Raw genomic sequence first — 15,155 nt, forward strand, 5'->3', positions numbered from 1 at the left:
ACCATTTTTATATGCAGTTGTGTCTTCTGTGACCTTATACACCTGGCGTTCTTCGGCATGGCAGGATATACGATAAAAGTTTCATAGATTAAAAAAATATGCATGGGGTTATTTAGGAATTAATTTATAATATCGTACGTCGGCCGAATAGGACAGATATGGAATGATGCACCAATCGGAAACACTCGTAATTTTTTTCATTGGGTAAAATTTGACACAATTAAATCTATTGATATGCAGTTATTTGCCAATGTAGAGACATATGCCATTTTTACTAAAAGTTGTATTGAAACAAACCCTGAAATATTTCTCTTAAAAAAAAAACAGAATAATCAAGTCTAGGAAATAGAAACTACACTTACAAATATCTCTTCCTGAAGCGAACAAAACGTGTAGAGCACATTACCACGTTAGCACACATTAGCCTCCCAGCTCACCGACTCATAAAGTACCCTTTATCTCGCGTCCAATTATCGGCAGGGCTCCTGGACAATGATCAAGGTACTATTTTTAAATGAATTGGAATTAACATGCTTTTAGCGACCGCACACGGCTAAGATAAATGCAATCTGTTTACATTATCTTTTGTTTTTACAAATGTACCAACTAGGGGTTTGGAGTTCCGTAAACATTTTGACAAGTCCTGTTTTTGCAAATGATGTAAGTAAATGGATGGATCTAAAACTAATAGTTGAAACGAAAAAGGGAATCATTTGATAAAATTTATTGGAATCCTGCTACAAAGGTTATACATTATTTTGGTTATAACATTATTTATGGCTTATTCTTAAAAATCAGAACCATAATAAACAACTAGCTTCTGCCCACGCTGTCGCTCCCGTCTTATAAGTATTCCTTCACGCACCTGAATTTAAATAAATCCCGTAGCTACCTTGGGTAAATGGGCTATCTAAAGCAGAAATATTTTTTTCAATTCAGACCAGCTTAGCGCATTCTCCTTCATCCTTCTCCGTGTGAGAGGAGGCCTGTGCCCAGCAGTAGGACGATAAACAGGCTGTAACAGTAACAGTAGCGCATTCGAGCAAAGACAACACAAATTCTAGCTTTATAATAGTAGTACAAAATGTTTTACGGAACCATTGCATAATTGAAACTCTCTCTTAACCAGTTTTTAATAAATAGATGAGCTTTGCTTGTTCGTATCTGTGTTATCGATCTTGTTTATTGGTTGACTTTTGATTCTTGAATCGATATTAATTGTTACGATTACGATGTTATCGGAATCGAGTAAAATATTCGGATAGGTATGCTCTGGCGCCTGTTTATTAGTGTTTATTGATTATTTAAAAATGCTACTTTATCTTTGAGCTTTTTAACTGTTCTTATATTTATTTCTGTATGTAAAATGAATGTTTGCGTGGGTGCTAGTTTAAATATTAAGATTGAGATCTTACATACATAATTGTTATTTATTAAAATTGCTTTGCCTTAGTTAGGCTTGCCATACTAAGCCGCAGACCAAAATAACTGCTGGAAGAGATTTCTTAAAAAATAAGCATTGCTTTTGTACTTGATTGTTCCATTTTCTTCTTAACTCATTGACTGTGTACAAAAACGGTCAAAATATTTTTTTTTTAAACCTATATGTAACAGGATTCTTTCCTACAATATTTCGGTTTTAAACCCACAAAACGCAAGCAAACTCATGATCACTAGTCGGTAACATAACACCACATCGTAGTGTCGGCATCGTTTACTGTATAAAGCTACCGATCAGCTGATCTCTTAAGCGGCTTACCGAACTGTGTCAGCCATTAACTGACTCAGTTACAGCCCTTTGTGATACCGTGTAGATTTAACTGTGGGTTTAGGAATAGTGTTTGATAGTTTGAACTTCATTCTTAGGAAGGTACTAGGTACCTTTGTTTTTTTTAATACTAGGTACATGACTGAGAAAGGTTAGCGTGTTATACCTTTGATTCTTTAAAATAGTAAAATGTTGGTAAGGTTCTAGGGTCCTGAAAAATGTCATCAAGAATTAAAAACTTTGTACAGAACACTTTTATCATGGGCTATCATAGGCTATTTGCTTGTTGTCTTATATTCTACAAATATAAAGATATTTTTAATCACAAATTAAAGTATTTTACTGTAACAAAGTTACGCCAGTCTTGCTAATCACCACTATGGTTGTACCACTTTTAATAGCCAATAAAATAGAACCCTTCTCATTTTTGCCTCAATCTAAACTCCATAAAATCACACTTATCTATCCTCAAATAATTTTCCCTCTAAAAACCAATTATTTTCCAAAAACAACAACAACAACAATACAACAGTAGTTGCCACACCGCCCATAGACAAAACAATACTCCGATAGCGATCTACGGACGAGCGGCGCGCGCGCAGGATGCTCTCACAGGCCGGAAGTGTCAACTGTCACAGACAATACCCCATTGTGGACAGTAATTACTCTGCCGGATACTACGTCATTACGTTCCAGATTTGAATGAGGTTTAAACGTATGAGGTATAAAGCTGTGAGGTCTATGGTTTATCCATGGTATTTTAAAAATATATATTTTGTACAGGAAATGAGACTTATTATGAGGTAATTTTGTGAGAAGTGGTCCAGTTTTTTGACCTTTGTGTCATAGGATACTTTAAAAATTTTGGGACATATATTTTCATCTTAATAAGGAAGGGATTATTTGACTATTGTTAGATCAATAGGAAGCAATTTGTCTTGGAAGTGTCATATGCTATTTTTATGTGATAGCAAAAAGTGGTTCACGTAACAGCAACATTTTTACAAACCCGCAAATCTGCACTAAATCATCTTCACAAAGACACAAATTAATACGAAACAACTAAAAAAATACATTTGTAATCATCACACGCACGCCTTACAGTGTAGACTAGTCCTTACCGATAAATTACGGCTGTCTGATTACAATACAATAAGCAATCAAGCTTGAGAGTCGATGTGTGCTCGCCCTTATGCGAACAATTAAACGCAATTTAATGTAGATCGTACACGATGTTGAGTTTAAAAAAGTAATTTTGAAGATATCTACTACAAAAAATAGTAATTTATTGGAAACTTATTTTTTCAAAAAACGACTCCGTTTCTTCTTAGCTAGTTGAGAATGGAAATGTTACCAGGTTAAAAATCAAAACTCCCATAATATCGGTGCTAATAATTAAAAGAAGAAAATATTTGATTCAACATTTTTTTTTTAATTATATAATTTGTTAATATCCTCATTCTTTCGATATGTTACCACAATATACAATTACAGAAAGTTATTAAATTATAATTTAACAATTATTACATCAGGCACTTTCTCTCGAAAGCGATATATCGATATCAGTTTTATCGTACCGATGTATAAATCATATGGCCCATGGGCGGTACCCAAGCTCATATATAAATGAAACCGATTAAAAAATCGAATTAATTCAATCAATACGAGTTTTCGCATCTCGATTGAGATCTTTATCTAACGAATGATTAACTCGCGTGTCATCGGTCATGTTTGTTGAATATGAAAGCTTATTTTATTAATAAAAGCAATTTTTAATGTCACGCATTGTTTTAAGTTATAATTTGAGGGTATCAATTATTGCTATCTGTGGATCAGTATCTCTGAAGTTAAAAAAAATATTTCATACTGCGTTCACTAAAGGTAGAATTCCGTGGGTCGCGGCTTACGCAGCCGCGCGCGGCTTACGACAGTCGTCGGCCGCGCGCGACAATAGTCAACCTATGAAAATGTATGGCGCCGCTGCCGAGGCTCGCGACAGTCGCGCGCGGCCGACGAAATTCGTAAGCCGCGCGCGGCATTGTGTTGAAATTAGTAGATTTTGTTCGTCCGTTCCCTCTAGTCGAAGTGCTAATTGATATCCTTGAAGAAGAAGAGGATGACGTATTGCTGTGGCTGTATTATGAAAATAGATTACCAATCGACCCTATTTTTAAAAAGTAGAAATGATGAAGGATACTACCCAATACTGATTCAAAAGCATTTGTATTGTAATGAAAACAAAAGGAAGTTTTGCCGACTAAATAAAAAACGATTCAATTCTGGTTTTACTAAAATTATATAGATGTTACTAAGCGCTAGACCATGTTGAGATGCATACGGCCGCGCGCGGCTTACGAAATTCGTCGGCCGCGCGCGACTGTCGCGGACCTCGGCAGCGGCGCCATACATTTTCATAGATTGACTATTGTCGCGCGCGGCCGACGACTGTCGTAAGCCGCGCGCGGCTGTCGTAGCCGCTATCCACGGAATTCTACCTTTACACGCAATCTCAGTGCGGTGAGTATGGGCCAATCCCCCCAATTTGGGGTAGACCAGTAGTGGACGTTGTTAGCCTGTGATGACGTGAATCAAGAAAGATCATGGCATACAAGGGTTATCGTTAACTACTAGAGTAAAAATTAAGACATAAAAAACTTTTAAGCGCGTTCCATACCAGCTGTTGGCTATATAAAAAAAAACGAATAAAATTCTATGACCATCGTTAGCCCACTAACACCCACGCAAATGGTCGATATTAAAATAAAACTGTAACTTCAAGATAAGGCAAGTTTGGTGTTTTATGTGGTACATAGTAGATTGCTATCAGATTGTACAATGTTTATGAGGTTTTTATGGGAAACTAACACATTGTCAACACCTGTTATTGATTTTATCAAAGTATAGTTGCTTTACAAGCTGAAAGCAAAACACCAATTGAAAATGAATGGCTACACAAAACGGCACGATAGTGAATTAACTAAAATATATCTTGCATTCATCAAAGGTACCCCGTTTTAAATTACTTATCTTAAACAAAGTCAAGCTCTCAATATCAGAACGAAACCTAACTGTAGCAATCGTCAATAATTTGCCACTATCGCCGACCAACACGCAAATATGAAACTCAATCGCAACAAACCAATAACTCAGGAAAATCAAACCGAATCCCGTTGCTCAAATAAATCTCTCGATTTCCCCAACGGAACAAATTAACGAAACTATGTAGTGCTTGGGTGCATGTAACCGCAGACTTGTTCGGCCGATCCGAAATGCCGGCGGCGGCACCGCTAGACAGGCAAAAACTATAGATATCACCTTAATATTGCAATGCAAACAAAGCCAGGGAAATGTGATTGGATGTGGTGCGAGGTGGAAGCGAAAAGCGATGTTTGGGAGAAAATTACCTGGTCTCAATCAATTTTCAATAAAGAATAATGACTATATGTAACTTTGAGACACCTGTTTATTATAGAATCAGCAGTGTGAGTACTGAAAATGTGCCCTCCATAAATCACTAATCAGTTTTTGATATTGAGGCATCATTGCAATTGAGAGCAATATTTGGATCCTTTTCAATGAAATATTAGTCATCCGATTTTTCACCAGAGCAACATTGCAACGTCTTTTACCTCTTTCACATCGCTTCTAGCTTCTACAATATCCACAGTTTACATAAATAAGATCACTGCACAAGACATTCCGTGTCCCCCGGCGATAAACCCGCTATGCCCCCCACTTGCACCCCAGCTTGGGGGTCAGTCCGTCACAGGCAGTGACTTCGGCACCGCTAGCTGCAATTTTTGTTACGCCACTTTACACCGCACTCCTATCCCCGGCAAATGCTCCATTTATGTGTTTTATGCTTCAATGGCCGCTATTTCGAATAACTAAGCTGGGTGAAGAACCGTTACTGAAAATAACCAATATTGTGATAGCGGTTGGTTAGATTTTAGTATTATAATTAAGTCATAACTTTGGCTTAAGAGTTATAGAAGACATCAGAGCCTTTCTAACTGGTGGTTATTTGGTTGATTGAAAATTCTAGCGATGAGGTCCCGGTTTGTGCTTTCAATATCCATTTTGCATACCCACCAGAGGCATTAAAAGTGGACAGTCTAACGAACTGTTCCTTAAGCTCATAAAATTCTTGGTATTCACCTACTCCTTCGTAAACATATTAATTGGATATTGTAATAATGACCTGGAAAACACTATACAATTTCAGGACCCTTAGGGTCTATTAGTGTCGATGTCACCTCCCATATCCCGTATAATTACAACGCCATTTTCCCGGCTTTGCTCTGTATTTATGATAAACAAACATAGTATTATGAAGACGGACATGCATCGACTCGGTCTACATACGTCGTGTGTCGCCACCTACGAAGCCCGCCACGCCCCCTGGCGGCAGGGCTGTCGTTGCACCTAATTATCGAAGTTGATGTGAACCATGTAATTACTTGAAGCTAATTAATGATTAATTATGGTGTTTTCAAAACATGTCATCTTCTTTGGTAATAGAAATATTTAGTGGATAAGTAACTCGTAGCATTTTTAATAACAGACCGAAGACACAACAGTACTACATTCTCAAATGACAAAATCGATAATATTGCCATTTGCCATCAACTTTACAGTTAATCTCGCATGTCAATCGGGAGAAATAATCTCAATCTAAACACTTCTGGCAACCCTAGCATGCGCACGCGCAAATAGCCCAAGTGACACGAACGACACCGCAATCTCTGATTAACACGGAACGGCTAATCTCTGAAACGCGGACGCGGAGTTGCCAGCCTAATGGATTACCCCGTAAATGGGGTAACACACCCAATTACAGGGTATACCCGTCAGGTCCATAGGCTAGTTACCATGACTTATAATGTTGAAATTAAACAAGCAATGAGGATTGCGATAACCACAATGAGGTGTGGTCCGGACGAGTTTATTGACGTGCCGGATCTGATCGAGTGATCTGTTGATATAGTGTTTGGCACCTGGAAGTACCTACTTCATTTTAATAGGTCCATCAAAGTTGAAATGTTCCTAACTAAAATCTTTTACACACATGAGGTATAAGTACATTATTTTACTTTAACTTCAAGGCTTAAAAGCGACAATGTTTTCAAAAAAGTTAAATCGACTTTACGAAAGATGACTGACAAATTTTGGGTGGGCCTTTAAAAATCTGCATTTTAAAATTAAAGTCCCTAATTTATTCCCACAGTTTCACACCACATTTAAACTAGGCACTTAAACCCAGGGTCCTTGATCCACTACCCCTTGATAACCCCAAGGTGACAGGATCGCGTGAGGTCCATAACTCCGGGATAATCGAGCCTGCGCACGCGCACCGTGGGCGACAAATACATAACGGTGTTAAATGCTGTGACGGTGAGGTAGGATAATGAAGGTGGTTTGATGAGAGAGAAGAAGAAGATATTTTTGATGTGGTGGAAAATAAAGGAAAGCTAATTTTTTTTTTGGATTCGGTTTTAGTACACTGACAGAATCACTGACAGAATCACTGACAGAATCACGTAGGAGGCTGTTATTGTAGGAGGTTTTCGAAATTAAAAATAAAGATATTTTCGTCTATTGTTATAATAGTCTACTAGTCAGTCTATATGCATTGAATTCGCCCATTTATAAGACCAGTCTTAAAGTACGTAATATCATTCATTCAGTCGTAGCATATTCAAAATAATTGCCTAATCATCCGAACCTTGGCTCCAACATTGGCCCAACAGACCTAATCATCGCCACCCAACGGTACAAGCTCTGCATGACAAATCTATAATGTGCCAACTAACCCGACCAAGCACTGTGACCCCTAAGTCTAAACCAATTGAAGGCGAACGCAATTCAAATGGGGGGGTCAGGTGTCACTGGTCGTGACCGTTAAAGGTGTAAGGCTAATTGTTTAGAGTGGGACCTGCGAGATTTATGACGTCACGAGCGATGCGACTTCCGCGCTGTGAGAGTCTATCCGCATCATTAGGACCAACAGACATTGCAATTTATATCGTTTGTATTTTAATGATGGCTGAAAATAGCTGTGGAATTTTATTGGAGCCATATTTATAAACAGATTTTGTTGTACAGCTATAATTTTAATTTATATTGACAATTAGAAAAATCCATAATTGTACATGGATGATGTCACCACAGGTATTATAATAATTTCTAAACAACAATAAATTGCGTCCATGCAACTTTCTAACAACAAATTAATATCTTTATAGTCTGTTTTTTAATCTCGTAGACTAAACTGACATTACGAGTGTGGTCAGTTTATTGCAAATTCTTAAATAGTGATGTGGCACGACCGAAACTTAGCGTTAATAAAATCAAGTATCGTTTTTTTGCAATAAGTCATCCTGAAATAATGTGCTTATTCTTGATGATTACGCATGGTGTTGCGTGGTCAGATATCCCTGGCAGTTTGTAGCACGTCGTGCAGCCGTGTGTACGTACGTAAATTGTAAATATAAAACTTTGAATGAATATTAAATTCGTCTATTATAGATAAAAAAATACGATTCAACAAACCGGTATCGTAAGTACAACACTGCACAAAAAAGCTAGCAACATTATTTGTAAGTTTGACATTTTGCAAGTGTCAATTTAGTCTGCGAGATTAAAAAACAGACTATAGCATACCACTTAATGCTTACTTACTGTCCCAGCATCAAACAAACTTCTGTTTATTCAACCATTGAACGAACAGCTCTATAAAATATGAATACAGCACTGAATTAGCATTTAAACGTAAACCCATAAAATTTTATACAAATAACTGTGAAATTAAATAGCCAGGTAAACATAGTATTCGTGTTGAAATGAAAATTAGTACCTTGCATACTGCAGATTAAAGAGTCGGCCGATAGTTGACCCAATCTTGAATCTAATCAAAGTTTTCAGTCGGTCTGATACTGGCTAATACCTGATCTTAGCAATGTGCGTATAGTTATCGGCACGAATCTTGAGCTCTGCTCACCTTCACCTGCGCAGAAGTAATTTATTGGGTCTCTTTTGTGGTATGAAGTGAGGCGCGGGGGCAGGCTAAAGCGGTGATTGGCCCGCAGTGCATCGCGTCATAGCCGTCACTCGGGATTGGTTCTTTGCTAATAAATCACTTATGCTCAGATGTAGGTCAGAGCTCAAGATTCGTGCCGATAACTATACTACCATTCATCTTCATACTTTATGAACCCAAGCAAACTATCGGCCGACTAAAGGTTTGCAGTGTGCTTTTCAGGGTACTCTTAATGCAAATAAATGTATGATCTTAGAATTAAATTGAATTTCGTAACCGTTACAATGATGTTACTGACGTTACTCATTTCATGCGCTACATATTTATGCTCGTGAGTGTAGTTGGTCAAAAATTATTGCTTCTTAGTTTACAGTTGTTTCAATTATCTTACCGCAGTGTAACTGGGTTTAACTGAGGGATTAGCTTTGGTAACTGGCCATTACTTGAGGTATTCTAAGTGAGTTTATCAGGGTTTCTTGTCACTAGGAAAACTAGTGACCTAAAGGGAACTAAAGGGATTTTCGGGTCGAAGGTTTGTAACCTGGTCAGATTTAAATTTGTGTGGGTTTCATAAAAAGTGCTTTAGAAAAAAATAAAAAAACTTCCTTTTGTAAAGAATATTCCGTCTTTGTTATGATTTTTTTGGATAACAAACATAAATGCAACATATAATATGGTGAATGCCAGGAAAAAAATTGCGGTATGAAAAATACTACGAAGGTGCGGGAATTATTGAAGGTGATTTTCTGGTAGATAATGTTACTCAAAGTAATGTTTGATATTTGTAATTATTATTGTGATCAAAAGTTTTTAGCATTTGAATGGATAAACTAACTTTCTATGCTACTGCTTGCTTTCTACCTCGAACTCGGTAACTTTTTCTGACCACACAAAATGTGTTTCTTTTTTGTTTTTGCAAATTACTGCTTCAACGTATATGAAATTGTCGGTGGTCAGTTGCGCTGATATTGAATAAACAGCGTAACCATGGCAACTAAGATTATTATGACGTAACGCAGATTGGTGCGCGCGCGCAATTCGACCTCTCAAATCAAATCGTTTGCGGAGACGGCGAAAGTTATACTATAAATCAAATTAAACCATGTTATTGTCAATGTCTGTACATTAATCAGTTTTGTAACATTATTTATTTGAGTCTCAACAAATGCTGTATCTCCTTCGAGCAAATATGTATAGAACAATTTAATGTATAGTTTGGTAGACTGAGATAATACTATTATATATTAATACTATTAAGTGTAAAACAATCTTAGAATCGAGTAACTGTTTTGTAATTTGGAAAGTTTACGAATTAACATTAGTCCTACAATTGTAGGCTAATTTTGTGTAAATAAATAGTCTAGCGAATACATTTAATCTTGCTGAAATTACAGTTGTAGAGTTAAGAGAAATATATATAGCCAATTTATGCAATAAGAACTATCCCTACTTATATTACAAATGCGAAAGTATCTCTTCTTTTGTCCGGTTTTATGCCAAAACTACCTACTGAACCGGTTTAAATCAGAATTTATCTGGATGTATAAGTAGTTCCCAGAGATGCGGGCAAAACCGCGGGAAACTGTTAGTACAAGTTACAAGTTCAGAAAAAAAATGCTGTTCCAATTATGCATTGAGATCATATCTTACCTTCTAACCTTGAACCCTACCTCACCGTGTTTAATCGCCTAGGTCTGTAATTTAGTACTTATCATAGCATGACCTAGTGCTTATCCTAGCGGCTATGCTAATGCCTAGGCTGCCTAGACTTGTGAATGACCGTCTTACTGCAGTGCGGTACAATATTCAGATGAGCTGGTCATTTGAATATGGACGTCGTACATCTTTTGTTTTTAAGTCGTGGTGGCCTAGTGGGTAAAGAACCAACGTCTAAAATATGAGTGTGTGGGTTCGATTCCAGGTCAGGTAAGTACCAATGCAACTTTTGTAAGGTTGTATTTACGTGTATCTTGGACACCAATGACTGTGTTTCGGAGACCACGTTAAACTGAAGGTCCCGGCTGTCATTGAACATCTTTGCCAGTCGTTTCGGGTAGTCAGAAGTCAGTAAGTCTGACAACCAGTCTTACCAATTGGGTTGCCCGGGTAACTGGGTTGAGCAGGTCAGATAGGCAGTCGCTCCTTGTAAAACTGAAATAGAAAAAAACCCAACAAAAAGATCATCAGTGTTTAACATTTACATTTGCAGCCATCATATTAAACCTTAAAATTCCTTTTACACCTACCTCTACACAACTCACAAAACAACCAACCAAAAACCAATTAAAACACACTACTAATTAAACTACAAAAAGTCGTAAGCGCCACAAATGACAACGACTACATGTCTAACTAATGCCAGCAGTCTTTATGAGATATGTGGCTAGAACTAAACAGACTGAAATCTACGATATCGGCCTAGTAATGTGACTGGGAGAAATGGCCTAACTTCCAGCCTATATGTTAGCAACGGGAGCTGTTTTCTTAATGTCCCTATTAATTATTGGTGGTTTAAAAATGTTGGGTTGAGATGGGAATGGAGATCTTGCTTAGTTGGTGGATCAGGTTAAATTATAGTTCGGCCATTCAGAGAATGCGTTCCTGACACGTCGCGATTGAACTGACGACGTAACTTTGCAATGGCGTTGCAGTTACGATAAAAATATTTTTGCTGGTTGTTTACCGTTTTAACAATTGAGGAGCATTAAAACAACATTATTATATCAATAATCAATGAATGTTATTACGTCGTCAGTTCAATCGCGACGTGTCAGGAACGCATTCTCTGAATGGCCGAACTATAGTTGGGTTTTAGTGTTGATGTAATAGTTTTTTCTATCGCTATAATTAATATTAGATTAGTGGTAGGTATCATTGATAGGTATCAGTCGCCTGGTTCTGCAGGACGATTACATAAGACTTTAAATGACTGATTAGGTGTGATATAGTTAAAATCGATCGCCATCTTGTTATCTGGATTGAGGAGAACAGATAGGCAGTTGCTTCTTGTAAAACACTGGTTCGGGAGATGATGATGATCTCGTTAACTCACTCCTATCCTGCAAATAAAGAATCGAATTTTATTACAACTGCCAAACTAAAATATACCTTCAAAAATCTAAAACTTTCTCAATATTGCATATTCATGTTTTTTCCTTTTTTATTCGTTCCCTATTCAGTACATTTTATGTATTTTTAACCTGTTCTCTCGTTTGCCCACAGCCAGACACAGTCCCTCAAGCCAGCATCGATATGACGACCGTGCTGGAAGTGAGCGAGGCGGACAGCGTCACAGGGCACGCCTATAGCCTGGCCATCACCGCGCCCGAGAGAGTCACCTTCGTCAAGGGCACCTGTAGGGAGGAGGCACGGTGGTGGTCTGATGTCCTCAGCGTGTATCCTAGGAGTAAGGTAAGAGGATGATGAAATCAATATTTTTTATAGTGTAAGATGTTCCTCAATATTGGATTGGGGGAGGCCAAAATAATGATAAAGAATCTATGATATGGACGACTGGAGGGAAAGTACTCTTTCCTGCAAAATTTAACTGGGATTTAGATAGCTTGAAGTTGAGTGTATATTGTAAATACATACACAATTAGTATTGATCAAAGACAGTCATTGTGTGGGTACGGTTTAAAGTTGTTTACGTACCTACGTTTAGTTGTTTACGTACGTTGCCTAGTACTTACATATAAGTTAAGGCCAATCAGTTCAGAAACTACACGAACATTAATTCTAGTATACGAATAATACACTTACCACCAGTAATTTTGAAAACCGATACACCTCAGCAAACAGCTGATTACTACCGCCCTTTAAACATAGGTCAACAGCCGATTACGTACTTATAAACTCATACAAAGGCTAAGTGTGAACCGTCAGTTAAACTAGTGGGTAATTGTCGACTTCCTGCGCCAGGAGTTCCAATAACCTGGCTGTTCACACCTCCTCGTTATCTGAAGTTGAGTAACTGATCGCTTATTGAGTGTGAGGTTAGGGTGGGTGAAGACTGGTGTGGAATTAAATTGAAGATGTAATGTGCATATTTTTATGCCATCAGTGGTGGTTTTGTAAAAACAGTAAATATAATAGCACCTTGCTTCCATCTATCAGCTGCTACAATGCATGCAGTTTGAACGCCCCACAGTTCCAACATGACAGTATTATTGAAAAATTTTGCTATTTATATCACAACATCATTATTAGATTAGAAATCCAAAGCAATTTATTCTACTTACTAGTAGTAGTAGACTTCTTTATCGCATGAAGCAGTGTGGCGCCTCCCTTATGTGGAAGGGGATTCAAAACACCATGTTTTCTAAACGAACACCAATCGACCTGTAATAAGACGTGTGCTTCCTGTAGCGAAAGCTGCGCAAGCGCAAATTGTTGGGCAAGTTATGAACCGACGCAATTTTATAGACTATGTTAATAGGCCCGGTGTTTCCTATAATAAGATGTTGGTATAGGCCCTGTGGTCGATTTAATACGGCACAAATTATAAAGTGCGGCCGGTCATTTTAATTTTCATTGGGATTGATTTTAGAATGGTATTTCCTCTCCACATTGAACGTACATACTTGAGCAATGAATCAATGTTTTATCTCCTCTAGAAACTCTGCAATTTTAGGTCCCCATTTCCGCCTAACAAAAATGCTCCTGTCAATCTTACACAATCACTCCCTAACTACCTACATACATGCATGGACACCCGACCCCGCTCCGCCTATGATCACCGACAAAGAGGCCTCACCGTGACGATGGCGACAGGTTCTCGCCAGCCTTGGCTCCAAATGATCCTGTTTTGCCACATACCTCACAATGAGATTTAATAATGGCTGCCCGAAGGTTGTCAGGTACCAGTGCAATCTTTACACGTGTAGGTGACAATGCATTGGCGACTGGTAGGACTAAAGGCAGACTCATCATTACGGATAGGTCATTGACATTGACAATGTTTTGGAGGGTGTTCAGTCAGATTTGGATTATTTAGACCCCTCAACCGTGTAATAAATAACGTTACAATATTTTTACTTATTCTTTATTCAAAGAAGTTGGAACAACTATTTCTAAGCGATTAAAAAAATTGTCGGTGTCTACTCTTAATTATGCTACTCTCAGAATTTTATCGCGCGACTTTGAAAAATAAAGTCACACCTTCTAATCTCAAGCACTGCACATAAATAAACTAAGTCACAAGTTAATTTAAAAAGATAACAACTGCGCAAAATTAATGGCAGGATACCATAACTTGGGTATCGTGCACCAACGCTCATTTCCCTTAGTTAATACTCACCCATTCCTCTAACTCGCCCGATAATAGGCAACTGTAATTATGTTTTTTCCCATCCAAAGCAAACGTGAAAATTAATCAATTCAATCTCGTGTAACTGTGCATTTTGACAGCTAAATTCCTTGGAGGCCATGAGTCACTTGGAAATAATGAAAGCTCTTAATGTTGCAATTTTGCGAAACACCATGAGACTTGCTTTAAAATTACACCACTACACTGTCTCATTGGAGCTAAATTCCAGAAAACCCATGACGTCATCCAAGACCTACTTTGGAAAAAAGGCGCAAATGTTCCATCCAATTTTTCAATTGGTCGTGATCTCCGATCGATTCCTTTGATGTCGGCTGCAGCTGCGCGATTGGCCCAGTTTCCATCAAATGGAGCAATGTAATTAGCGCAGGATCAAGTTACGTGCGCGCGCGCATGTGACTCATTTGCTGTTGATTGTGAGCTTTTGAGAAACTGGTGTTCTAATTCGAGATATGGGTCGCCTTTTATGATTTGTTTAGCCGACTTTTTGTGGCTTCCGATGTGGGGTGAATCAAAAGTTGATGCGATAAATATAGGTACAATAGACTAGCTTCGTTGTTAAGAAAAGGAACTATAAAATTACACAATAAAACCGTTTTGTTTTAATCTTTGACGTCTGCGGATAAAACCTCTTAAAGGATATTAAGTTATTAACTTAAAAGTGGCCGTTAAATCATTGTCATTTAAGTCTGCATAATTTCTGGTTTTAAGTAAATTGATTTATTTTGAAATATTCTGCATACATTTTCTATCTATGTAAATTTTTGATTATTCTAAAATCTTTCTCACAGAAATAATTATACTTAATTCCTCTATTTTGACTATGAAGCTATTTCCAAAATTCCCAAATATTGTTTAAGTGTTTAATATCTTTTGGATTTAGAACAGAGCTTTGCCAGTCAATGTTCATAGAATCCAAAGTAACTGTCGCAAGGCTAAAAAAATCTAACTTCAACTCTACCTAATATATCGAGCTATACATAGCATACATTATATTTCTGATATACATATCACCTCTTGCC

At 37.6% G+C, this 15,155-nt stretch overlaps 1 protein-coding gene across 6 annotated transcripts in view; it reads left to right on the forward strand.

The window, feature by feature from the left end:
• Positions 1-15,155, forward strand: part of LOC124631198 (protein outspread) — a 262,107-nt gene that overhangs the window by 218,647 nt on the left and 28,305 nt on the right. For all 6 annotated transcript variants that reach the window (XM_047165433.1, XM_047165436.1, XM_047165434.1 and 3 more), the window contains exon 4: positions 12,030-12,218. In XM_047165433.1, the coding sequence (XP_047021389.1) occupies positions 12,030-12,218 (189 nt within the window). The remainder of the gene's footprint in view (positions 1-12,029; positions 12,219-15,155) is intronic.

The sequence above is a fragment of the Helicoverpa zea genome, chromosome 6 (assembly GCF_022581195.2).
Source record: "Helicoverpa zea isolate HzStark_Cry1AcR chromosome 6, ilHelZeax1.1, whole genome shotgun sequence".
In the NCBI taxonomy this organism is placed as follows: domain Eukaryota; kingdom Metazoa; phylum Arthropoda; class Insecta; order Lepidoptera; family Noctuidae; genus Helicoverpa; species Helicoverpa zea.